Source organism: Aethalodelphis obliquidens, unplaced genomic scaffold, assembly GCF_003676395.1.
Source record: "Aethalodelphis obliquidens isolate GAN/ISIS:26980383/991018 unplaced genomic scaffold, ASM367639v1 scaffold4, whole genome shotgun sequence".
NCBI classification, from domain to species: Eukaryota; Metazoa; Chordata; class Mammalia; order Artiodactyla; family Delphinidae; genus Aethalodelphis; species Aethalodelphis obliquidens.
Genome location: NW_020837948.1, coordinates 82589466 through 82617460, shown reverse-complemented (window position 1 = coordinate 82617460; position 27995 = coordinate 82589466). Strand labels below are relative to the sequence as shown.

The 27995-nt window shown below is 37.0% G+C and overlaps 1 protein-coding gene across 5 annotated transcripts in view; it reads left to right on the top strand.

Annotated features, from left to right (window-relative positions):
* The first annotated feature begins 2530 nt into the window (after positions 1-2530).
* FBXO4 (F-box protein 4) overlaps positions 2531-27995 on the top strand; it is a 281797-nt gene continuing 256332 nt past the window's right edge. For 2 of the 5 annotated variants that reach the window (XR_003431712.1, XR_003431711.1), the window contains exons 1-7: positions 2575-2768; positions 4741-4976; positions 7023-7243; positions 11060-11135; positions 11246-11421; positions 15244-15419; positions 15820-16017. Coding sequence is in view for 3 of the 5 variants with exons in the window: in XM_027101188.1 (XP_026956989.1) it covers positions 2580-2768; positions 4741-4976; positions 7023-7243; positions 11060-11135; positions 11246-11421; positions 15244-15419; positions 15820-15909 (1164 nt within the window). In the remaining 2 variants the exon portion in view is untranslated. Of the gene's footprint in view, positions 2769-4740; positions 4977-7022; positions 7244-11059; positions 11136-11245; positions 11422-15243; positions 15425-15819; positions 16244-27995 lie in introns of those variants that run through there. The other 3 variants (XM_027101188.1, XM_027101189.1, XM_027101190.1) reach the window with 3 other exon arrangements.

Genomic DNA, 27995 nt, shown 5'->3' with positions numbered 1-27995 from the left:
GGAAGTGGGAGATGGGGGCAGAGGAACCAGTTGGAGGATCAGGATGGAAACTAGACTTCTCTGAATATATGCTGAATTTTGTATTTTTTACATCAGAATGAAAGAAAACCCCTAAAAATCCAAAGCAAAATGAAACAAATGAGCTGTAATTATGTAGCAAGTTGGTGGCTTCAACACACAGGAATGTATCAGTTATCTTTAAAGCACAAAATTTTCACACCCCTAGTGGGATATCCCCAAGGGCAAAAGGAGCTAGAAAGAAATCAAACTCCTCGGTACTTATATTGTTAATAACTATGAAAATCAGAAATGTATTGAGGATTTTCAGTGTAAGAGAAAAGAGACATGAAACTGAATAAGGTAAGTAAAAATTCTGTAATTTTAAATTTGAATGGGAAATAACAGTATGAAGACCATTAAATAATGTCTAAATACCATTTCCCATTAAAACGAACTAGGGCTCCTTAGAGATAAGGCCGATTCAGTTCTTGGGCAGGGCAGTCAAATGGTTGATGAGGGACAATTTTTCTTTAATTCATCTAATAAAAGGAATTACAAAATTTGAAAAGCAACATTTTGCACCTTGTAAACAAAAAACAATCATTGGTAACTAGAATCTTAGCTAGTAAATACAGTTTATTTCATTTTATTATTCACTCATATTCCTATATATATGTATTCAAATTTTTCCATAATAAAAAATTATTTGAACACATTATTTTACAAATGTCACTTTCTTTCTAAGAAAGCTTAGAACCATTTCAGTACTTAACTGAACATACTTAAACTGATTTTTTTTTTTTTCTTGTGTTCTTTCTTGTTCCTAGAGAGGTAGGAGAAATGCCAATTAATTCATGGCTCTTTTTCTGGTCTGGACAGCCTCACAGAACTAAGCCTTCAAGTGGGTTGGTTATTGGCCCCTGGCAGTGGCATGCAAGATAAATAATGAAACTAAATTCAGATCTCACAGAACCTCAGTTATTGGGCTTTATTGAGTTTCTGTTATTTGACATTTAGATTCCCAGATATTTACTTTTGAAGTGCAAATACAAACCGATAAGCCCTGTGTCCGTTAAGCATTATGGCGCTCTGCTATGTGGAATATAGATCAAATATGGATATAGATACAGATGGGGGAGAGAGGCAGAGAGGTGAATATATATTATGTTAAATATATGTATGTCTTTAAATATTTGTACATACACACAAGGTATGTATATGTTCCCTGTAGCCTATCATGATCCTTAAAGACCTGAATGGTTTTATGAAGTTGCTGATCCTGTCTTCTATTTTGAAGACTATTAAAAAATGGGATTAATTTCCCACTCTTAGACATATATCTGGACAAAACTAAAATTCAAAAAATACTGCACTCCTATGTTCATAGTAGCACTATTCACAATAGCCAAGACATGGAAGCAACCTAAATGTCCATTGGCAGATGAATGGATAAATAAGATGTGGTACATATATATACAATGGAATATTACTCAGCCATAAAAAAGAATAATGCTATTTGCAGCAACATGGATGGACCTATAGATTACCCTACTAAGTGAAGTAAGACAGGGAAAGACAAATACCATAAAGATACCACTTATATGTGGAATCTAAAATATGACACAAATGAACATATCTACAAAACAGAAACAGACTCAGGCATAGAGAACAGACTTGTGGTTGCCAAGGCGTGGGGGAGGGATGGAGTGGGAGTTCTGGGTTAGCAGATGCAAACTATTATATATAGAATGGATAAACAACAAGGTCCTACTGAACCGCACAGGAACTATATTCAATAGCCTGTGCTAAACCATAATAGAAAAGAATATAAAAAAGAATGTATATACGTATAACTGAATCACTTTGCTGTCTAGTAGAAATTAACACAACACTAAATCAACTATGCTTAAATAAAAAAGTTGCAACAACAAAAAATAGATTAATTTTTTTAAATGGGTGATTTGGGTAATATGTGAGAGAAGATTTTGACAATTGACATAAGACAACGGTGGACGGAGGCTGATTCCGAAATTTAGAAATTTCCATATTTGAATATTCTCACGAAGAGAAGGGATAGCTGCATGGCCTGGAAATTGCACTCAAGTGCTGGTTGACAGTTTAAACCAGATTACGTAGAGATACTAAGCCCCAGATAGTGGAAGAGGGCTACCATCTTTTGCATAAGTAAGAGTCTCCCAGACCCAGGCAAAGTGGAAATGGGTCCCAGACAGAGGGACCCACCTTGGGTGAAGTAACGAAGTTATAAAGGGTCAAAGGGCGAGAGGTTTTATACCAACGGGTGAGGTCGGCGCGCCTAAGGTTGAGGCGTGGAGTAAGGGGAGCAGTGATTGTCGGCTGGAACCTCAAGCTCAACTGGGAACCACGCTCAATCGGGCCATCTCTCAGTTCTGTCCTCGTCTCTGGAGGCCTCTCCACCGAGGGTGCGGGGGCTGGGGGATGGAGGCGGCAACGGGGGGTGGGGGAAGGGAGGGAGCGGGGGCGGGGCAGGGCGGGGCGGGGAGCTGGGGACGGACACGCCGGCGTCACCCTGCGGCGCGTCACGTGCGGCGTCGGCAGCCATGGCGGGAAGCGAACCGCGCAGCGGAGGCGTCACCCGTCAGCCTCACCACAGCGACTGGGGCCGCCTGGAGGCTGCCTTCCTCAGCGGCTGGAGGAACTTCTGGCAGTCGGTGGGCAAGGAGAGGGCGGCTCCGAGGTCCTCCCCGGAGGAGGCGGACGAGGAGGCCAGCTCGCTAACGCGGCTGCCGGTGAGCGTCGGCCGCCACCCGCGGAGGACCGCGGGCAGGGCCGGGAGGGGCGCTCGCCGGGGCGGCCTTTGGGGGCCGCGGCGGCCGGGGGGGGGAGCCTCCCTGGGCTCGGCCTGTGTCTGGTCCCGTCCCTGCAGCCATTCCGGGCAGTGTCATCACCTGGGGGCAGCAGTTGAGCAGAAACGCCTTGGCGTTGACCCGTGGTGCCCCGCAGCTGGGCCGAAGGTCGCCCCGAAACTCACCTGCAGGTTGTGCCCTGGCAAGCAGCCAGGTCACCCTCCGGTCTTCTACTCCCAAAACAGGTCTAGGGACTGGGGCACCCTGAACATCAGGTTAAGGAAACGCGGAGACCATGCCAGACGTTCTGGAAATCATGGAAAGCGTCCAGTGTCTTGTGTTCTCAGCATCTATCATCCCAGCTTCCATGTACCGAAACACCTGGCGGTCCCGCAAAACACACACTCTCCTAGGATTTTGCGACTGTTATCTTACCTGTATTTCAAGTGACAAAACTGACAATTGAAAGTAAATGACTAGGGATTTCCCTGGCGGTCCAGTGGTTAAGACTTCACTTTCCACTGCAGGGGGTGCAGGTGGATCCCTGGTGGGGAGCTAAGATCCCACATGCCTCTGGCCAAAAAACCAAAACATAAACAGAAGCAGTATGGTAACAAATTCAATAAAGACTTTAAATATGGTACACATCAAAAAAAAATCTTAAAATGCGGGAAAGTAAATGACTAAGTTACAAGGGCCTCAAGTTACAGCAGGCCACGAGAATTACACACATTTTTCATTGTTAAACTTTTCAGGTAGATAGGAAAACGGAGAGAGGAGAATTTCTTAGAAATTATTAAAATGCTGTATTTCAGCTGGACTGTTGACTGTCTGAGGTCCATAAGAAATTAAAAAACTGCAGGCTTAGGTTGCCTCCATAGTTCTCCTTGCAGAGGTTCTCTGAAATAACAGATTTTACAGAACAGGTGACAGATTTACTCTTTGATTTGATGTAATGATAAAATCAGAAGTTTGTCCGCTTGATAAAGATTTTATTTTGAAGAATAAATTATTTCATTAAGCAGTTCATTCAAATAAATGGTGGGGCAGAATATCCATAAGGAAAAATTAAATGAAGTGCTTATTTTACTTGAAAAATACCAGAACAATGGGAGGTATTTCAGGAATGTTTCGATGTGTCAAAAATGAAATGTTCATTATGATTCTGTCCTGAGACAGGAAATAACTTCAGCATGATAGATTTCATCATTAAAAATAATGACTGTTGAATTCCCTGGTGGTCCAGTGGTTAAGACTGTGCTTCCACTGCAAGGGGCACAGGTTCCATCCGTGGTCAGGGAAGTTCCACATGCCACTGCAAAAAAAAAAAAAAGACTGTTAAGTTGATTTTTTGTTATTTAGTATAAAAACTGTTAATTTTGTAATTTATCATGATAGATTTAATTATTCAAATGATACACTGTTCAGTTGACCTTTGGTTTCCTAGTATAATATAATTATTTATTTGTAATTATTTATTTTTTTTAATATAAATTTATTTATTTTTGGCTGCATTGGGTCTTCATTGCTGTGAGTGGGCTTTCTCTAGTTGCGGTGAGCGGGGGCTACTCTTCATTGAGGTGCGCGCGCTTCTCATTGCGGTGGCTTCTCCTGTTGCGGAGCACGGGCTTTAGGAGTGACGGCTTCAGTAGTTGTGGCTTGCAGGCTCTAGAGTGCAGGCTCAGTAGTTGTAGCGCACGGGCTTAGTTGCTCCGCGGCATGTGGCATCTTCCAGGACCAGGGCTCGAACCCGTGTTCCCAGCATTGGCAGGCGGATTCTTAACCACTGCGCCGACAGGGAAGTCCCTATAATTTATTATTTTTAAAAGTCCCTGTAATGTATTATTTAAAAAAACTTTTTACCAAGATAAATTATTCATTCCTTTAACCTACTTACTGCTTCCCTCTGTTTCAGATTGATGTACAGCTATATATTTTGTCATTTCTTTCACCTCATGATCTATGTCATTTGGGAAGTACAAGTCATTATTGGAATGAAACCGTACGAGATGCAATTCTGTGGAGATATTTTCTGTTGCGGGATCTTCCTTCTTGGTCTTCTGTTGACTGGAAGTCTCTTCCAGATCTAGAAATCTTAAAAAAGCCGATATCTGAGGTCACTGATGGTGCATTTTTTGACTACATGGCAGTGTAAGTATATAGTTTTATGAATTAAAAACAAGATATTAAATTTGACTATATTACAAGTCAGTAGTCTAAGTTAGTCTTGGCCCTCCTACTAATTTGTTGCATGAATTTTTGAGTCTGAGTGTCCTTTTGTAAAAATTGGGGGTTAGGTAAAATAACTTCCTTCATAGAACCCTTTTAGCGTTCACATTTTGTTATTTCCCTGTAGTACCTAAGTAGAGTATTTGAATAATTATAGATAGTTTATATGGCAAGAAGTAAAACACTTCTTAAAATTTTCATTATCTTTAGAACACTTGTCATTTTGTTAAAATAAATACTTTTCCATGTCCAGAGAAGGAAAGGCCAGAGTTCAGACAGGAGTTCTTTTGCATGGAAGAAAACCATTCTTAAGTTTATGGGAAATAAGATTTTGTTATCACCCAAATGCATTGACATTTTTGAATATCATGTATTAGAATTAATTTTGTTGAGCAACTATAGTGTATTGGATTCTATGATGGATGTTTTATGTATGTTTACTTATTTAATTCTCACGCAATAAGAAGGTATTTTCCTTGTGTTATGGATGTGGAATGAAGATTCTGCATGGTTATGGATTTGTCTAAGGTCGCATAATTTGTAAGGGACTGTAATGTCGTTAGTTCTAGATATAACCTGTTTTATTAAGAGCCCCAAATTTAAGGCATTATAAGTAAAATTTAAAGAATATTTGTGCATTAGGTAAGAATTGTTTTCCTGTGGTAGATTTAATAGCTACATGTGGGACTTTTTTTCATATTTTAAGTTATTCAGAATCTTTCCTTATTCCAATACAGATGCCATTACATCAAGTCTTGTGAGACTACTTGATTAAAATATACATGTATGTAATTTTAACAAGTGCTACTGTACTCTCACTTGCTAGTGTTACCTCTTCATTGTCCCACAGCCAACCATAACATCAAGTGTTTCTGTGTGCTGTGGAACCACATTTTCCTAGGGATAGTAATAATCGTAATAACGACCATTTGTGATCATATAAATTATTTCTGATCCTTACGACCCTGGATTGATTGTTATTGTTCAAATAATGCAGATGAAAAAACTGAAGTTTAGACTATAAGTGGCTTATATGACTAATTAAAGTGGTGAGGCTTGGCCAGATCTACATAGCTGCAAAGTTCATTTTTTTTTCCTTCTTGAATTACAAGGTTCCCAAGTAAAGATGATTGTCTTGTAACGTTAGTTGTTGTCTTAACCAGCTCGATTTAAAGGGCTTTAGGTTTTATTTTGATTTGAGTAACTTTGTTTTAATTTTTGATAACATGTTGAATTGCTAGTTTAGAAATTTATAGCTATTGAAAAAGTTGAGTCGTTTCTTTCACATGATTCTTAGTTTGCCAGGTTACCTATAAGGAACATTTGAGCTGCCCTGCGATTAATACTTATTGAACTGTTACTGTTAATAGAAGTACCCTAAGAAATTTGGTTATATTGGTAGCTTCAGTAATTTTTTTTTCTTTTTTATCTCTAGGGACATTTATACTAACTATGTAGTTTATGTTTAGTACAGGGTTTCTCAGTCTTGGCACTATTGACATTTTGGACCAGATGTTATGGGAACTGTCTTTTGTGTGCATTGTACGATGTTTAACAGCATCCCTGGACTCTAGACCTTAGGAAATGTTCCCTGGGGGTGCAAAATCTCCCCAGGTTGAGAATCACTGCTTTATGTAGTGAATTTTAAGCATTGAAACACGTGTTAGACCAAGTGTTTCATGAGAGAATCTAAATGAAAAATTAGAAAGTTAAGTAAATGATTCCCAAGGAAGACCTCCTCAGCTACTAGACCACTACTACTCCCATAGCATCTTGTGCTTTTTTCTGTCATGGAACTCGGCATACGTATTATAATGGTGCCTGTCCTCCACTGCCCTTCATGAGGATTGGGACTGTATAATCATTATGTCCCCTTTGTCTAGCAAGTTCTCAATACATTATATATTGTTTAATGAATAACTGGCTAAGTGTTTGTGTTAATTTTCTAATTGTGACAATTTTATACAGCTATAAAATGTGCTGTCCATATACAAGAAGAGCCTCAAAATCTAGCCGTCCTATGTATGGAGCTGTCACCTCATTTTTACACTCATTGATCATTCAGAATGAACCACGATTTGCCATGTTTGGACCAGGTTTGGAAGAACTAAATACATCTTTGGTGTTGAGCTTGATGTCTTCCGAGGAGCTTTGCCCAACAGCTGGTTTGCCTCAGAGGCAGATTGATGGTAATTTTCATGTTAATCTACAGTACATAATAATTCAAACACTTTGAGCTTGACTCTAATGTTAAATAGAAAGAAATTAGTTTTTAAATTAATTAACTCTTTGTTGTAATGAAATATACTAATTTGGTGCATGGGAGCCCTCAGGTCTCTATGGACTGAAAGAATTAATTTACTTTTTATAAGAGGTAAGCTTTCTCTTACTTTCTCAGTCCAGAATATGAGATTATGTGAAAGCAAATTGTATGTTGTCAAAATGTTATATTTGTTTGCTATAAAGCAGAAACTAACACACCACTGTAAAGCAATTATACTCCAATAAAGATGTTATAAAAAAGTTATATTTGTACATTTACCATATTTTAAAAGAATGTTAACAGCAAAATCCATTCAGCACCTACTATATGCAAAGTACTTTGATATATATTGGAATTTCAAAAAAGAGCTAAATTATCACCTTACCTTTATTTCTATGATAAACAATAGCAACAACAGCCATGTAGTTAGTTTCGTAAGCAGGATGTATAATAAACATGCATAACAGTGTAAACTAGCTTGTGCTTTACTTATTCATTTATTGAGAGTACCTATTAGATACTAAAGATGCAGAGATTTAAAACAAACAACATCGGAAATCTCCTGTTTGCCCTGAAAGGTACTTGGTCTAAAGGAGGGCAGAGACATGTATACAGGTGATTAGAATGTGGTGTAATTAGCTCCTGTGTAGAAAGGTAAGGGTCAGAGAAGGCTCTGCATTGAACCTGATGCCTTACATGAGTCAATAGGATAAGTAGGGGTAGGCCATCAAAAAAAAGGGTAAAATATTCTAAGCAGTGAGAACTACATTTCTAAAATCCCAGAGTTCTGAGTGTGCATGACACACTTGAAGTAGCTTTGTGTGTCCAGAGTGGGGCCAGGTGAGAAGACGCTTGTATGTCAAGCATTTGTTGAAGGATTTTAAGCAGAGAAGTAAGATGATCAAGATGGCATTTTGGATAGATCACTCTGGCTCCTGAGTGGAGAACTGATTAGAAGTTAAGAAACCACTACAATATTGTGATAAAAATATGAAGGATATAGAATTGACTCAATGTGTGTTAGCAGTAATACGGATAATTCCTGGTTTTTGGTCTGATTTTCATATTGGATGATGGTGCCATTCACTAGGTTAAGGAAACACAGGAGGAAGAGAAACTTTTGATACAAGTAGAGATGCCTGCTATAAGCTAGCCACTTGAATGGAAGCTCCATTAGGGCAGAAATCTTGTCAGCTTTATTCTTAGCTGTGGTGCCAGGCACATAGTAGGCATTCAATATACATTTGATGAGTGAATGAACGAATGACTTTATGGATTACTTTATGCATCCATATCTCAAGAGAAAGATCTGGGCTAGAAATGAAGATTTGGGAATCATATGAAGTCCACATGGACTTGGAAGTTTCTGACGATAGAGAGGAATATTGTAAGCCAGGTGCTGAAATCATCAGTGAACGTTTGGAGGAAGGGGTTATCAAAAGGAGATTCATAAATGACAAGGTTAAGGACAGGAGATGGTATTACAGCTAAATGGTGTGTGTGTCTCAGAGAGATGGAGTTTTTTCAAGAGGGTTGGTGAGTAATGGTTAAGACATGGCATTGAGGAGTAAAGAGACCATTCACCTCATCTCTTTACCCTGAGATGTGAGAGAATAGGTAACTTTGTTACTTGAGACCCCACTGTTAAGAGAAGTGGCACCTAGGGACAGGCTAGTTTCAGGTAGGGCCATGAGGTGGAAGGAACCCTTCAAGAAGAGGTTGGGGATATGGGGAAATTTGCTGATAGTGAAATGGCAATTTCATTCTCCAGACAGCAGCTGGAGTGATTGTTTGAAATTGCCCATCTAATTGTGCCTCAGACCCTGCAAGGTCAGGGAAGAGTGGAGGGATGAGTCATTGGCAAGGTGGGGCAAAACAACATGAGAATCATACTGGGCTGAGGTTAGATGTGTTGAGAGGGTAATTTCTGGAAGTTAAACTGATGTAAACAAAGATTAGAGACATGGTAGAATTTGTTTCTGTGATCTCTCTGGGGAGGCCCCTGGTGGCGGGAGGACTAGGGCCACTTTGCCTGGGATGCTTGCAGTCCCAGCCACCAAGATCTCTATATATGTGTTGCCCAGAATGGTGACATAAGATGGCACGGCGTAGCTGCTTTAAATACCTAGAGTGGTTATGCAGGGATTAAGGATATGAAAGATGGAGTTGTCCTAATGAGGTAAGTAGAGGCCAGATTATATTAAAATTTTGTTTATCTGAAGAGCAGGGGCTTTGAAGGGAAGAGATGTAATTAAAAGCATTTTAAAGCAATCTCTCCAGCTGCTGTCATAAGAATGGATAGTAGGGGGCAGAAGTGGATTTAGGAGACTAGTTAGAAATGATTACAGAAGTCCAGGTGAGAGATAATAATTTAAACTAAAAGGTGGGGGTGAGGATGGAGAGAAGTAGACAGATCTAAGAGGACATTTATATAGTAAAAAGAGGTAAAGCCAAGGAAGAGGAAAAGGATCTTTCCGGGAGGCAAGAGGAGAATCAGCCCCATAGTGTTAACACAGCCAAAGGAGGGAAGGAGTTAAGAAAGAAGGACAAATGACAATGTTGAATAATTTAGGTATAAAATAGTAAGAAGCGGGCTTCCCTGGTGGCGCAGTGGTTGGGGGTCCGCCTGCCGATGCAGGGGACGCGGGTTCGTGCCCCGGTCCGGGAGGATCCCGCATGCCGCGTAGTGGCTGGGCCCGTGAGCCATGGCTGCTAAGCCTGTGTGTCCGGAAACTGTGCTCCGCAACGGGAGAGGCCACGGCGGTGAGAGGGACGCGTACCGCAAAAAAAAAAAAAAAAAAAAAAAAAAATAGTAAGAAGCTAGTGTTTAGCACCTGTTACTTACCAGTCACTCCGTAGGTGTTTTACATATGTGATCTCATTTAATGCTTACAATAACCCTAAAAAGTGTGTATTATTTCTATATTTTGATGTCAAAGCAGGCTCACAGAAACATGGGCATATGTGGCAAATTCAGGATTCTAGCCCAAGTCCAATTCAAAATTTCAGTGTCTGCCATATTTCCTCAGTTTTCTAAGGTGCCATGAATTTAAAAACAGCTTTTCAGAGTGGGGAAAAAAAGCCATTTGGTTGAATGTGTACGTGGAGTATAAGACTAATGAGAAACATAAAAGAAGTGAAACTAAGCCTTAGTCTTGAGGATAAATAGTAGTAGCTGTTGCGATGCAGCTGCTACTGAGAGGATGATGATAAAGTTAATGATGATAGTGATGATGGTATGAAAAGGAATGTTAGGGCTTCCCTGGTGGCGCAGCGGTTGAGAGTCCGCCTGCCGACGCGGGGGACACGGGTTCGTGCTCCGGTCCGGGAGGATCCCACATGCCGCGGAGCGGCTGGGCCCGTGAGCCATGGCCGCTGAGCCTGCGCATCTGGAGCCTGCGCATCTGGAGCCTGCGCATCCGGAGCCTGTGCTCCGCAACGGGAGAGGCCGCAGCAGTGGGAGGCCTGCGTACCGCAAAAAAAAAAAAAAAAAAAAAAAAAAAGGAATGTTAAAGTCTAGCACTTTTTTCTTCTATATCCATAGTTTATTACTATGTGAATGAAAATTGCTTACGGCATCTTTTCTTCAACACAAACATTTCATTTTATTCCAGAGCTATATGTATCACTTGTCATAGTTTTTCATTTACTCTTTTTACTTATACCAGGTAATTTTTTTCATTCTCATCTTTTGCTGTCTTTATTAATGACTTGTTTTGATAACTGTAATTTTCTCCTTTAGGTATTGGATCAGGAGTCAGTTTTCAGTTGAGCAACCAACATAAATTCAACATCCTAATATTATATTCAACTACAAGGTAAGGCTACCTACTTGGCAACCTATCTGAGACATCAGTAATGGAATATTTTAGGGGGGTGAAGTCTGTTTAGTGTCCGTTTATGTTCTGTATTTACATTTTTCTTATAGAAAGGAAAGAGATAGAGCAAGAGAAGAACATACAAGTGCAGTTAACAAGATGTTCAGTATACAGAATGAAGGGGATGATCAACAGGGAAGCCGGTACAGTGTAATTCCACAAATTCAGAAGGTGTGTGAAGTTGTTGATGGGTTCATCTATGTTGCAAATGCTGAAGCTCATAAAAGTAAGTATTATCTTATTTTCTTTTTAAAAGTGCCTTCTTTGCAAAGCAAATAAGAAAGTATGTTTTTAGGCTTTACTGTGGCTTGTTAAGAATATCATGGCTAATTTCATCAATGTGATTCTGTTATTACTGTTAATATTGGATTCCCAAAACTTGATGTGCATTAGGATCACTGAGGGATCTTGTTAAAAACGCAGCTGCCTGATTCCTACCCTGGTGGATTATGACTCATAGATTTGGGTTGTGTTTTGGGCATCTGTTTTTTTAACAAGCTTTACAGATTCTGATGCACACCGAAGTTTGATACTATAACTACATAGTGTTTTTTTGTTGTTGTATGCTTCTACACTTTTTGTTATTGGTGTTTTGTCTGCTTTTGGCCCTATTCAAATAACTTATGCAGGTAAATGAAAAATTTTACCTTTATTTTAATTATCCAGATAGTAGAGAGATGTGTGGGGTGGAGTGTTTACTTTAAGTAGATTAGTTAAGAACACTATCCATATATTCTGAATAATTGCCATTCACAGTGTGATAAATAGCATGAAAATAGAATATTATTGGGCCACAAGCCAGTATTGTAATTTCTTTCCCAAATCCTCTGTGAATAAGATAGGGTATAAATATACAATATATTATTCTCACTTGGAACAAGATAGCAGCATCCCACTGCTGAAAGAATTTACAGTTTATGGTGCACTGAAATTAACTATAGCAACAAGAGGCAAATGCAGCTCAATTACTGACTAGCTGGACTCATCCCACTGCATTAATGGCCTAACAGAAGAATCGTGTCCATTTCTAGAAGTAAATCCTTTACCTCAGTCTCTTCTGTTCTTCCACATAAAACATCTGGTGTTAAATTAAAAATTATAAGATACAAAAAAATATCAAAATGAAATGACCCATTGTCAAGTGATAAAGCATTCGATGGAATTAGACACAGAGATGGCCTGGATGTTAGCCCTCTCAGAAAGAGACATTAAAAGAACTATGATTAATATGTTAAAGAATCTAGTGGAAAAGATGGACAATATATGTGAACAAATAGGGATTTTCAGCAGAGAGAAGGAAGCTATGAAAAAGTAAAATGGGAATGCTAAATATGAAAAATATGATAACAGGTGAACAGTTCCTTCAGTGGACATATTAACAAAGGAAACCTTTTGTGAATGTGAAGATAGATCAATTGAAATTACCCAAATTAAAACACAAAGAGAAAAAAGAGTAGGGGTGGAGGACAAAACATTCAAGAGCTGGGGGAACCTATTAAGTGATCTAACTCAGGGGTTGGCATTTTCTTAAAGGTCCATATAGTAAATATTTTAGACATGTGAGCCATACAGTCTGTCACAGCTACTCACCTCTGCTATTATAGTGCAAAAGTAGCCATAGACAGTTTGCAAATGAATGGACATGGCTGTTTCACAAAGAAATTTATTTATAAAAACAGATCTTCAGAGTGTGGTATGCTGACCCCTGATTCAATTTATATGTGATTGGAGTCCCAAAACATGAAAGGAGTAAGAACAGGGAAAAAGAAATTTCTGAACAGATAATGACCAAAACTATTTCAAAATTACTGAAAGAGAATAAACCACAGATCCAAGATTCACAAAGAACTCCAAACCTGATAAATAAAAAATACAGATACATCATAGCCAAACTGATGAAAACCAAAGGTAAAGAGAATATCTTGAAGGCAACCAGAGCAAAACAAAACATACATATAGAGGGCCAAAGATAAGGACAGAGACTTTCTGACAGAATTTTGCTGTAAGCCAGAAGGTAATGAAGGGAAATCTTTATAGTATTCAAGGGGGAGGAAATCTAATACCCAGCAAACACATCTTTCAGAAATGAAGGCAAAATCAACACTTTTTTCAGACAAACAAAATCTGAGAAAGTTCAGTCAGCAGATTTGTATAATAAGAAATATTAAAGGAAACTCTTCAGGCAGAAGAATATGATACCAGGTAGAAAACTGCATCTACAAAAAGAAATGAAGAACCTTGGGATATAAACAATATAGCTATACATAAAATATTTTTTTCTAATTTTAATTTATTTATCATTATGTAAAGGATAAACAGTAACAATGTATTATGGGCTTATGATATTTTTTAAATAAAATATATTGTAACAATATTACACAGCATGGAAAGGCAGAAATGGAAATATAGTATTATGAGGTTCTATATGTGAAGTTATATAATACTTTTTAAAAGTAGACTGTTAGGGACTTTCCTGGTGGCACAGTGGTTAAGAATCCACCTGTCAATGCAGGGGACATGGGTTCGAGCCATGGGCTGGGAAGATCCCACATGCCATGGAGCAACTGAGCCCATGTGCCACAACTACTGAGGCTGTGCTCTAGAGCCCACGAGCCACAACTACTGAGCCCATGTGCCACAACTACTGAAGTCCACGTGCCTAGAGCCCATGCTCTGCAACAAGAGAAGCCACCACAATGAGAAGCCTGCACACCGCAACGAAGAGTAGCCCCCGCTCGCCACAACTAGGGAAAGCGTGCACGCAGCAACGAAGACTCAAATGCAGTCAAATAAATAAATAAAATAAAAACTAAACAAAGAAGTAGACTGTTGTAAGTTTAAAATATACATTGTAAATCCTTGAGCAACCACTAAAAAGAAGTGTAACAGAGGTATAGTTAAATAAGCCAGTAGTGAAGATAAAATGGAATCATTAAAAAAGTCAGTTCAAAAGAAGGCAGGAAAAGGAACAAAGAATAGATGGAACAAGTCAAAATTCAATAGGTATATGATAGATTTAAATGTACTGTGTTGATAATTACATTAAATGTTTATTTGTTTTCTATTAATATGTAACAAATTACTGCCAACCTAGTGGCTTAAAACAACATCTGTTTATTAGCTCAGAGTTCTCTATGTCTGAAGTCTTGAGCACGGCATGGCTGGGTTCTCAGCCTAGGTCTCAGAGGCTGAAATTAGGGTGTCAGATGGGTTACATCCCTTTCTGGAGGCTCTAGGGAAAAATCTGCTTTCTAGCTCACTCAGTTATTGGCTGAATTCAGCTCCTTACTGTTGTATGGCTGAGATCCCTGTTTCCTTGCTGGCTGTCAGCTTGGGGCAGCTCTCAGCTTCACAGGCCATCGTCATTCCTTGTCATGTGACTCCCTCTGTCTTCAAATCCGGCAATGGAGAGTCTCTCTCACTAGGTAGAATCTCATCTGTTTTAAGGGATCACCTGATTAGGTTAGGCTCACTGAGTTTAATCTCCCTTTCTTGAAGTCAGCTGTGTCTTATAGTATAGCCTAATCATGTCAGTGATAATCCCACTGTATTAACAGATTCCTCCCACACTCAGAGGAGAAGGGATTATACTGGGGTATGAGTCATTGGGGTCATTTTAGAATTCTGCCTACCACAAAATGTCAGTGATTTACACTCCAATGAAAGGCAGAGATTTTCAGTTTGGATAAAAAAGCTAGACTCAATTATATGTTTAAATTTTGGAAACTATGGCCTTTGAAAGAAAGGGTAGTGACAGCTACAGAATTTGTGAGAGGAAAATATCTATATCAAAGTATTTTTGCTTTTAAACCATCTGAGTGGTACTGTTTTTGTTCTCTCTGATTTCACCTAAATTCCTGTCCTTGCAAGGTTGATTAATGTAGTTTTACGAAAGATCAGTAAATGAACACAGCAATAGAGGCAGTTTGTTATGTTTGGATCCTGGTAATTTTTTGCTTCCCTTGTTTTGTTAGTTTTTAATTTTGTTTTATTATTTTTTACGTCATTACAAGTAATGCAAATTAAGGGTTTTGACTACATTCCTTAGGACATGAATGGCAAGATGAATTTTCTCGTATTATGGCAATGACAGATCCAGCTTTTGGATCTGCAAGAAGACCAATGCTGGTTTTATCTTGTATTTCTCAAGCTAATGTAAAAAGAATGCCCTGTTTTTATTTGGCCCATGAGCTGCGTCTGAATCATCTAAGCCACCCATGGATGGTAAGGTACAATTTTCTCTGGTGAGAAAAATCTCATTTTATTTTTCACTCTACTTTCTAATTGATTTTTATTTTTAAAATTCTTTTCTACTCATTCTCTTTAATAAAATAACATTCTAAAAGTCAGTTTTAGTAGCTTAATTTGTGGGAGATATTTGGTATCAAAGCTGACCTCTGAGATAAGTAATAAACCTCATATTGGTAGTAATTATAAGACAGAAGAGAAGATGATATTTTTTAATCTAAGCTCTCTAGAAGACCAAACTTGAGTGACTCACCCAAAGTCTATTGGGATCTTTTTAGTCCTGTTCTTTTTTGAGTGTCCAGGAAAATGTCCCACTTAATTATAAGATTTTTCACTCAGTTTCTTATTGACAGTAATCTCTTTTATTTGCTCATAGGTCCAGGATACAGAGGCTGAAACTTTAACTGGTTTTTTGAATGGCATTCAGTGGATTCTTGAAGAAGTAGAATCTAAGCATGCAAGATGATCCTCCTTTTAGACCTTGGGAACTGAAAGAAAGCATTTGGAACTTGTTACTAAGGTCGTGATGTGGATATTTGCTCAAGTCAGCTCATTCTGCCCTGCCTTTTTGCAGGTAGGGTTTATATTGGACAGCTGTAGCTACTCTATTTTTTTAATATAATTTTTACTTTTTACCTTAATTACAAGAAAAAAGTTTCAGTGCTAGCGTTTGGCCCCAAAATGAACCTTTTAATATTTTAAAATAACTTATATATACATATATATATATATTTTTTAATATTAAATTCTGGAAAAACAAGTTTATGCCTCTCTCATTCTTTGTGGTTTCTCTTCTTTTCGTTTCAAAGATTGCTATAGTGGGGAATAGCAAATTTACTAAGCTTTCAATAGGTTATTTTCAAAGGTCCTTAACTGGTTATCAAAAAATAAGTTTCTATCTATTTTTAATAAATGTACTATTTAAAACTGAATATTCACTGGAATTTCATTTACTATTATGGCCATACAACTTCTGTTTCTTTTCTGAAACAGTAGGAATTAACTTTGTATCATATTCAATACTAATTCAGTGAAAATAACTGGAAATTCTTGCTCTTTTCAAATAACTCTGAAAGCTCATGAGATGCTAAAGCCAAATTTTATTCCTTACTCATAGAGGAAATATTCCAGAGACGCTCATGATCATATGACCTCCTATTCACTAATTGCTTGCACTTTGCAGAGGAAACATTACAGTCCTCCTATCTCATTGGAATTGAAGAATTTTTAAATTATAATTTAAAAAGCATAATATTCTTAGTGGTGCTGCACCCAAGATACAGCCTCCATCCTGTGAGCAGGTGCCGTTTCAAAGAAAGTAGCTGTCACATCTTGGGTGCACTTATCCAGAACTTAGCTTCAGCACTTGTATAGTTGGGGGCAGAGTGAGAAATGCCGACATTCTGCTCCTCCTAGGAAGGTTGCCCTCTGACTCAGAGAGAGAGTGCTGTTTCCTCGGCTGCCCCAGTCTAGAATGGAGTTTCTTCTTTCTGAGCTGGAGGAGGGAAGGAGGGGAGTGGGTCTTGGTTCAAATCCCACAGACTCTTACTGAGTTTTAGTATATATATATATTTGAATAAATGTTTCTTCATTTGCTGTATGCTCTTAGGACCATTTACAGAGATTTTAATGATTTTTTTTTGTAGTCCATTTTTGTCTTTATTTTATTTTATTTTTTAATGATTTTTAAAAAATTAATTTTCTCCAGTTTCTCTAGGGAGCCATTACATGGAACTCTTCATTCTGTTATGCCAAAAGTAGATCTACTCTCCCCTTTTTTTAATTATATGTAGTTATGTTACCTCATTCATTCCTGATGTTGGTAGTTTATGTCTTTTTTCTTCATGATCAGTCTGGCTAGAGTTTTATTGATTTTATTATTCTCAAGAACCAGCTTTAGGATTTATTGATTTATTCTATATTCTGTTTCATTGATTTATGCTCTAATCTCTATTTTTCTGCTTTTTAAATGTAAAAAAAAGTTTTTAATTTCATCTTCCCTTTTTTAGATTATTAAGGTACAGACTTAGGTCACTGATTCTATTTCTTTTTTTTTTTTTTTAACATCTTTATTGGAGTATAATTGCTTTACAATGGTGCGTTAGTTTCTGCTTTATAACAAAGTGAATCAGTCATACATAAACATATGTTCCCATATGTCTTCCCTCTTGCGTCTCCCTCCCTCCCACCCTCCCTATCCCACCCCTCCAGGCTGTCACAAAGCACCGAGCCAATATCCCTGTGCCATACAGCTGCTTCCCACTAGTTATTTACCTTACTACGTTTGTTAGTGTGTATATGTCCATGACTCTCTCTCGCCCTGTCACAGATCACCCTTCCCCTTCCCCATAACCTCAAGTCCGTTCTCTAGGAGGTCTGTGTCTTTATTCCTGCCTTACCCCTAGGTTCTTCATGACATTTTTTTTTCTTAAATTCCATATATATGTGTTAGCATAAGGTATTTGTCTTTTTCTTTCTGACTTACTTCACTCTGTATGACAGACTCTAGGTCTATCCACCTCATTACAAATAGCTCAATTTCGTTTCTTTTTATGGCTGAGTAATATTCCATTGTATATATGTGCCACATCTTCTTTATCCATTCATCCGTTGATGGGCACTTAGGTTGTTTCCATCTCCGGGCTATTGTAAATAGAGGTGCAATGAACATTTTGGTACATGACTCTTTTTTAATTATGGTTTTCTCAGGGTATATGCCCAGTAGTGGGATTGCTGGGTCATATGATAGTTCTATTTGTAGTTTTTTAAGGAACCTCCATACTGTTCTCCATAGTGGCTGAACCAATTCACATTCCCACCAGCAGTGCAAGAGTGTTCCCTTATCTCCACACCCTCTCCAGCATTTATTGTTTCTCGATTTTTTGATGATGGCCATTCTGACTGGTGTGAGATGATATCTCATTGTAGTTTTGATTTGCATTTCTCTAATGATAAATGATGTTGAGCATTCTTTCATGTGTTTGTTGGCAGTCTGTATATCTTCTTTGGAGAAATGTCTGTGTAGGTCTTCTGCCCATTTTTGGATTGGGTTGTTTGTTTTTTTGTTATTGAGCTGTATGAGCTGCTTATAAATTTTGGAGATTAATCCTTTGTCAGTTGCTTCATTTGCAAATATTTTCTCCCATTCTGAGGGTTGTCTTTTGGTCTTGTTTATGGTTCCCTTTGCTGTGCAAAAGCTTTGAAGTTTCATTAGGTCCCATTTGTTTATTTTTGTTTTTATTTGCATTTCTTTAGGAGATGGGTCATAAAGGAGCTTGCTGTGATTTATGTCCTAGAGTGTTCTGCCTATATTTTCCTCTAAGAGTTTGATAGTTTCTGGCCTTACATTTAGGTCTTTAATCCATTTTGAGCTTATTTTTGTGTATGGTGTTAGGGAGTGATATAATCTCATACTTTTACATGTAGCTGTCCAGTTTTCCCAGCAGCACTTATTGAAGAGGCTGTCCTTTCTCCACTGTACATTCCTGCCTCCTTTATCAAAGGTAAGGTGACCATATGTGCGTGGGTTTATCTCTGGGCTTTCTATCCTGTTCCATTGATCTATATTTCTGTTTTTGTGCCATTACCATACTGTCTTGATTACTGTAGCTTTGTAGTATAGTCTGAAGTCAGGGAGCCTGATTCCTCCAGCTCCGTTTTTCGTTCTCAAGATTGCTTTGGCTATTCGGGGTCTTTTGTGTTTCCATACAAATTGTGAAATTTTTTTGTTCTAGTTCTGTGAAAAATGCCCGTGGTAGTTTGATAGGGATTGCATTGAATCTGTAGATTGCTTTGGGTAGTAGAGTCATTTTCACAATGTTGATTCTTCCAATCCAAGAACATGGTATATCTCTCCATCTATTTGTATCATCTTTAATTTCTTTCATCAGTGTTTTATAATTTTCTTCATACAGGTCTTTTGTCTCCTTAGGTAGGTTTATTCCTAGATATTTTATTCTTTTTGTTGCAGTGGTAACTGGGAGTGTTTTCTTGATTTCATTTTCAGATTTTTCGTCATTAGTGTATAGGAATGCCAGAGATTTCTGTGCATTAATTTTGTATCCTGCTAATTTGCCAAATTCACTGATTAGCTCTAGTAGTTTTCTGGTAGCATCTTTAGGATTCTCTATGTATAGTATCATGTCATCTGCAAACAGTGTCAGCTTTCCTTCTTTTCCGATTTGGATTCCTTTTCTTCTCTGATTGCTGTGGCTAAAACTTACAAAACTATGTTGAATAAGAGTGGTGAGAGTGGGCAACCTTGTCTTGTTCCTGATCTTAGTGGAAATGCTTTCAGTTTTTCACCATTGAGGACGATGTTGGCTGTGGGTTTGTCATATATGGCCCTTATTATGTTGAGGAAAGTTCCCGTTGTGCCTACTTTCTGCAGGGTTTTTATCATAAATGGGTGTTGAATTTTGTCAAAAGCTTTCTCTGCATCTATTGAGATGATCATATGGTTTTTCTCCTTCAATTTGTTAATATGGTTTATCACATTGATTGATTTGCGTATATTGAAGAATCCTTGCATTCCTGGAATAAACCGCACTTGATCATGGTGTATGATCCTTTTAGTGCTGTTGGATTCTGTTTGCTCTCCTTCTCAAACTCTTCCAAAATATAGCAGAGGGAGGAACACTCCCAAACTCATTCTATGATGCCACCATCACCTTGATACCAAAACCAGACAAGGATGCCACAAAGAAAGAAAACTACAGGCCAATATCACTGATGAACATAGATGCAAAAATCCTCAACAAAATATTATTTATTTTTTGGCCACACCACGCAGCTTGTGATTTTTTTCTAATCTGTCTAGTTTCTTATATCCTTTCATTTTTAAAAAATTTAATCATACTTTTTAGTTCTAAAATTTTCACTGTTTTAGAGCTTGCCTTTTTCTGCTAAAACTCTATCTCTTCATTCATTCTGTCTTTTCCACTACATTCTTTAACATATTTAAATACTTTTTAATAATCATTTTTAACTAATTTCAACTTAGGTCATTTGTGAGCATACCATACCTCTATTAAGTATATTTTCTCTTGATTTGGGGCCCTATTTTTCCTATTTCTTTATATGTATCCTATTTTTAAAAAATATTTATTATAATTATTTTTTTATTTATTTTGGCTGTACCGGGTCTTAGTTGCGGCACGCGAGATCTTTAGTTGCGGCATGCAAACTTCTTAGTTGTGGTGTGCGAACTTTTAGCTGCGACATGCATGTGGGATCTAGTTCCCCAACCAGGGATTGAACCCGGATCTCCTGCATTGGGAGCACAGAGTCTTACCCACTGGACCACCAGGGAAATCTCTATATGTCTCCTGTTTTGAAAAATTATACAAAGGGAGTTTTTCCTTAAGAGAATAGTAGATTGTGAAGTAGATAATACTTTTTATTTTGTCTTTTGTTTTTCAGGCAAGTTCAGCCATCCTTTTTTTTTTCTTCATTCAGCTAGGTTGACTTGGAGCTGGACCATATCTTTATTTAACTTACTTCTTTTACAAATCAGATCATATCTCTTGTTTCCTTTTGTGCCAATCCCCAATATGTTATGCTACCACCAAGGAGCTGATCTTATTATATTATCACCTGGAAAGGGGTTGGGTTGCCTATATAGTCAGTTTCAGTTCATCTCTAGATGTAATTCCAGCAGGGTCCTGAAACCTAAGCACTGAACAAAAATGTAAGACATTTTCCTGCCCTCTTTGTCTCTTGCCAAAATTCCTGTGGGGGAGAATTGGTGGGCTCAACAACTTGTTTTCACATTTGGAGTTCTTTCATTTACAATATGTTGTGCCAGTCATTTTGTAATTAAAAGCTTCAGTGGTATTTTTCTCATCCAGCATAATCTCTCTTCCTATGACAGAGCTGGTATTCCATCCACAGATACCCAGAATAGGCAATTGGTCCCATAAAAGCAGCGTAGCTCTTTGATCACTAAAATAGCCTGATTCTCTTTGGAATTTAGTTTATTTAGATTTCTTTGTATCTTCTACTCTTTGCTGGCTTCAAGTATAATTTTCATTTTATCCTGTGTTTTCTTGCTGCAATAACAATCTTTCGTGACCTACATTCTGTCTGAAAACAAAACTTTTAGTGGTTTTTACACTGTGTTTTAAACACCTTATCATCTATGCTCTCATATATTACAATGTTCATTTGTTAAAACATTTTTAAGATTATGTCTACACCCATTATCTGAATTATTATATGTTGTGAAAAGTTCTCACAGTCTCATTTTCCTCATGATTTTCATCATTATTTCATTTTTACTATATAGTATGATGACTTTTTACTGTTTTTTTTTCTTTTTTGATGGGGTTGTGTTTACGTTCATATTCTTTGATCCTTGGAATAAGTACTAAGCAAATTTGCATAACATACGAGATCTGATTCTTGCTACCAGTCTCATCAAATTAAATTTCCTGTATTTAAAAATCTCTAGCTGCTTATTCTTTCTACACATCTGTATAAGAAGTTGTTAGAAGTAGCATGACTAAGTTATTATGTGCAAAGACCCTAAAACCAGATTGGTTTGGGTTCAAATCTTAACTTTATTATTTTATGATCTTGGGCAAGATTCTTATCTTCTAGGTACCTGAGTTTCCCTAATTTAAAATGAAGATAAATAATAGTAGTACCTACCTCATAGGGTTCTTGAGAGTTTTAAATAAATTAAATATTCCTTTGCCAAATTTCTATTTTAACTAAAATTTCTATTTTAAACCTAATAGTTTGTATCTCTTAAGCCCCTCTTAAGCTGCTACCCCTATTATGCTCCTCCCCCCTTTCCTCTCCCCATTGGTAACCCTAGTTTGTTCTCTATATCTGTGAGTCTGCTTCTTTTTAAAATAATATACTATTAAATTAGAAATCTAGACTAATAATTTACTAAATGAAATAGAAAGTAGTAACTGGTAATAAATCATTTGCTACATTGTATGGACTAGTATTATTTCAACCTGATTTTTTGAGGTTATTTTTATGAACATTATTAGAACCATTTGAATTTTTTCTCCTTTGAGCTTTCTGTTCATGCCTTTTGCCCACTTTTATATCAAATTGTTCTTTTTTCCCCTCAAAATTTAAAGGGCTGGGTGTATCAGAGAGACAAATCTATGTTTATGATGTATGTTGGAAGTATTTTTTCCCCTGTTTATCATTTGTCTTCTGACTTTACTTATTGTATTTTGGATGTGCAAAGCTTTTAAAAAATGTAGTCTAATTTATTAACATTTTCTTTTGTTATATATATATTTTGGTAATAGTTAGAAATTCTTTACCAACACCCAGGTTATAAGGGAATTTACCCATATTTCTACTTGTATATACTTGTGTGGTTTCATATATTACACATAAATCTTGGATCCATTTGGAGTGTATTCAGGTATATTGTGAAGTGTGAATTCAATTTTGGCTTTCTCCAAATGAATATTTGATTGTTTCATCATACAGTTGACCCTTGAACAACATGGGGGATGCGGTGCTGACCATCCATGCAGTCAAAAATCCGTGTATTACTTATAGTCAGCTCTCTGTATACACTATTCCTCCAGTAGCCACGATTCCACTTCCATGTAGTAGTAGTAAATACTTTTGAAAAAAAATCTGCATATAAGTGGATCCATACAGTTCCAACCTGTGTTGTTCAAGGGTCAACTGTAATTTATTAAAAGTGACCATATTCCCCCCAGTGTTTTGAGATACCATCTTATTAGACACTAAATTTGTTCATGTAATCTAATTTAGCCTTGCTTTTCTGTTTCTGTGTTCCTGTTCTAATGCCACACTTGTTACACTTAAAGAGGGGTTTTAACATTTTTGAATATCTGATAGAGCTTGTCCTCCATCATTCCTCTTTTGAAAGGTTTTCTAATATATTCTTAAATATTTATTTTTCAATATGACCTATAATATCAACTTATTTAAAAATTTGTATTTTTTATTGGAAATACTATGTATACCCATGCATAAATATATTACACATATATATAATAACTTGGAGAGAAATTACGTAGTTAGGATGTTGAGTTGTCCCACCCAAGACAATGGATGTGCTTCCATTTATTCAAAACAGAAGTGTTTTCAAGTTTTCCTTATATACATATATTTTGCACATTTTTTGTTAAGTTTATTTTTAAGAATTTTATCTTTATTGTTCCTATTATAAATGGAGTTTTCCCTTAATGTTCTATATTATAGTTATTATTTGTATATGTGAAAGTTATTGATTTCTGTTTATTAAATTTATATCCTACTTTATAGTTTGATTTAGTTTTTTTGATTCCTTTGATTTTCTAGATATAAAGGCATCATCTGCAAATAGGGAGGTTTTACTTCTTATTTTACAGTGTTTAATCTTCTGTGTGATTTTGCTTTGCTAATACTTGTAGTATGTTAAAGAGTAGTGAGACAGTGAACCTCCTTTCTTGCCTTGTTCCTCATCCTGGTGGAAATGCCTCTAGTCAGAGGTTTCCCACTATGTAACATATTGGCTTTAGGAGTGATGGTTTAGTAATCATGTTAAGGAAGTATGAATTAAATACTATCTTACTAAGTGCTTTTTTAAAATGAGGGATGGGTGACAAATTTCATCAGAGGTCTTTTTAACACCTATGGTGATAATCATGGTATTTCTCCTTAAATTTTTAATAGGGTGAAATATGTTAGATTAATACTGAACCATTCTGACACTTCTGGGATAAATCTCTCTTGCCTCATATTGTATTATTTTCGTGTAGTGTTAAAATCTTTTGCTAATATTTGCTTAAAACATTTTACTATGAATGTATGTGAATTCATAAGAATTTTTGAAAGTGTGATATCTTTTTTTTTTTTTTTTTTGCGTTGTATGTGGGCCTCTCACTGTTGCGGCCTCTCCCGTTGTGGAGCACAGGCTCCGGACGCGCAGGCTCAGCGGCCATGGCTCACGGGCCCAGCCGCTCTGCGGCATGTGGAATCTACCCGGACCGGGGCACGAACCTGTGTCCCCTGCGTCGTCAGGCGGACTCTCAACCACTGCGCCACCAGGGAAGCCCAGAAAGTGTGATATCTTTATCAGGTTGAGGTATTAGTGTTACACTTGCTTCATAAAAATGATTATAAAGTTTTTCTTCTTTTTTCCATTCTCTGAAACAGTTTAGGTAATATTGGGAACACGTGGTTTTTAAAATTTTGGTAGAATTTATTCTCTGAAAACATCTGCTTCTGATTCCTTTATTACAGGATAGTTCTTTGATGACTTTCTCTATTCTATGGAAATTGCTTAATCTATCTCTGTAGGGACCAATTTTTCCTAAGAAATTATTTATTGCATCTAGGTTTTCCAGTTTATTTGCATAGATATTATACTTATGATTTTTAAATAGATCCTGTTTCAGTGATTAATTCCTCTTGATCATTTCTTATTTTGTATTTGTGTGCTGTCTCCTTTGTCTGTATTATTACTTATTTTTCAAGAACTAGAGTTTTGATTTATTTTGTGCTTTGCTCTTCCCTTTTATACCTCATTAATTCTGCTGTTATTTTTCCCTTCTCTCTTCTACTTTCTTTCTTAGGAATTTGATTATTTGATCACTGCTTTTATTGTATTCCATAGATTCTTTAATGTGGTGTTTTTATATCATGATTCTTTAGAAATTCTGAAATTTTTATTTTCTTTTCCAAAGAACTGTTTAATAGAAAGTTTTAAAATTTTCATTGAAGAGTCTTTTTGTTTTCTGTTTTAATTAATTTCTAATTGTTGTTTTATAATCAGAGAATGTGGTATTAATTTTACTTTGTGAAACTTACAGAGGTTTTGTGATGACCTCATAGATGGTCAGATTTACTGAATGTGTCATGTACATTTGAGAAGGTATGTTCTTTTTGATAGGTGTCAGTAAGAGCTACTTTATTGATTACGTTATTTGGGTTGTATATATCTTTACTTAATTTTTTTGTTCTTTTGATCTTTTTTGAGAGAGAGTGAAATATTGAAGTCACCTGTTATTACTGTATTCTGTCTATTTCTGCTTGCTTTATTAAGGAAGTTACTGTGTTATTTGGTGAAAATATATTCATAGCCATTTTTTCTTTACTGTGGATTGGATCCTTCAGTATTATCTAGTAAACTCTTTGTCTTAATTAATACTTTTAACCCTAAAGTCTCCCTTATGGAATATCAGGATTTTTTATTTACTTGTATTTACCTGGTCCAGCTTTTCTGAGTCACTTTGTTTTAAGTGAGTCTGTTTATTTAACAGTTGGGTTTGTTTAGCAGTTGGGTTTTGCTACATGAGCCAATTAGAAAATTTTTTTTATTTAATAGGTCAGTTAAGTCCATTTTTATTGATTGATATGATTATTGCATATTATTTTAAGTAATATTTACTATGTATTATATATTATATTTCTTTTTAAAAATTGATTTATTTATTGTAGTATAGTTGATGTACAATATTATATGTTATAGGTGTACAATATAGTGCTTCACAATTTGTAAAGGTCATACTCCATTTATAGTTATTATAAAATATTTACTGTATTACCTGTGGTGTTCAACATGTCCTTGTGGCTTATTTTATACATAGTAGCTTGTACCTCTTAATCTCCCTACCCCTATTTTGCCCCTCTCCCTTCCCTCTCCCCAGTGGTAACCAGTAGTTTGTCCTCTTTATCTGCCAGTCTGCTTCTTTTTTGTTATATTCACTAGTTTGTTGTCTTTTTAGATTCCACATATAAGTGATAACATACAGTATTTGTCTTTCTCTGTCTTATTTCACTTAGCATAATACCCTCCGAGTCCATCCACATTGCTGCAAATGGCAAAATTTCATTCTTTTTTTTTTCTTTTAAAGAAGATGTTGGGGGTAGGAGTTTATTAATTAATTTTTGCTGTGTTGGGTCTTCGTTTCTGTACGAGGGCTATCTCTAGTTGTGGCAAGCGGAGGCCACTCTTCATCGTGGTGCACGGGCCTCTCACTATTGTGACCTCTCTTGTTGCAGAGCACAAGCTCCAGATGTGCAGGCTCAGTAGTTGTGACTCACGGGCCTAGTTGCTCTGCGGCATGTGGGATCCTCCCAGACCAGGGCTCGAACCTGTGTCCCCTGCATTAGCAGGCAGATTCTCAACCACTTCTCCACCAGGGAAGCCCTTGTTCTTTTTTTATGACTGAGTAGTATTCCATTGTATATATATACCACATCTTCTTTATCCATTCATCTGTTGATGGACGCTTAGGTTGCTTCCATATCTTGGCAATTGTAAATAATGCTGCCATGAATATTGGGGGTGTATGTATCTTTTCAAATAAGTGTTTTTGAGGGGTTTTTTTGATATATACTCAGGAGTGGAATTGCTGGGTCATATGGTAGTTCTATTTTTAGTCTTTTGAGAAACCTCCATACTGTTTTCCACAGTGGCTTCACCAATTTACGTTCCTACCAACATTGTATGAGGCTTCACTTTTCTCCACATCCTTGCCAACATTTGTTATTTGTGTTCTTTTTGATGATAGCCATTTTCACAGGTGAGAGATGATATCTCATTGTGGTTTTGATATGCATTTCCCTAAGGATTAGCAACATTGAGCTTCTTTCCATGTGCCTGTTGGCCGTCTGCATTTCCTCTTTGGAAAAATGTCTATTCAGTTTTTCTGCCCATTTTTTAATTGGGTTGTTTGTTTTTTTGGATGTTGAGTTATATGAGCTGTTTATATATGTTGCATATCAATGCCTTGTCAGTCATATAATTTGCAAATATTTTCTCCCATTTAGTAGCTTGTCTTTTCATTTTGTTTATGGTTTCCTTTTCTGTGCAAAAGCTTTTAAGTTTAATTTAGCCCCATGTGTTTATTTTTGCTTTTATCCTTTGCTTTAGGAGATAGATCCAAAAATATTGCTACAATGTATATCAAAGAGTGTTTGCCTGTGTTTTCCTCTAGAACTTTTATGGTTTCTGGTCTTACATTTAGGTCTTTGATCCTTGTTGAGTTTATTTTATTTTATTATTATTACTTTTTAATTTATTTTTGGCTGTGTTGGGTCTTTGTTGCTTCGTACAGGCTTTCTCTAGTTGTGGCGAGTGGGAACCACTCTTGATTGCAGTGTGCGGGCTTCTCATTGTGGTGGCTTCTCTTGTTGTGGAACATGGTCTCTAGGTGCACAGACTTCAGTAGTTGTGGCACGCAGGCTCAGTGGTTGTGGCTCACAGGCTCTAGAGCGCAGGCTCGGTAGTTGTGGCGCACGGGCTTAGTTGCTCCACGGCATGTGGGATCTTCCTGGACCAGGAATTGACCCCATGTCCCCTGCATTGGCAGGTGGATTCTTAACCACTGCGCCACCAGGGAAGTCCTGGTTTATTTTTGTATATGGCATTAGAGAACGTTCTAATTTCATTCTTTTACATGTAGCTGTCCAGTTTTCCCAGCACCACTTATTGAAGAGACTGTCGTTTCTCCATTGTATATACTTGCCTCCTTTGTCATAGATTAATTGACCATAGGTATGTGGGTTTATTTCTGGGCTGGCTATTCTGTTCCATTGACCTATGTGTCTGTTTTTGTG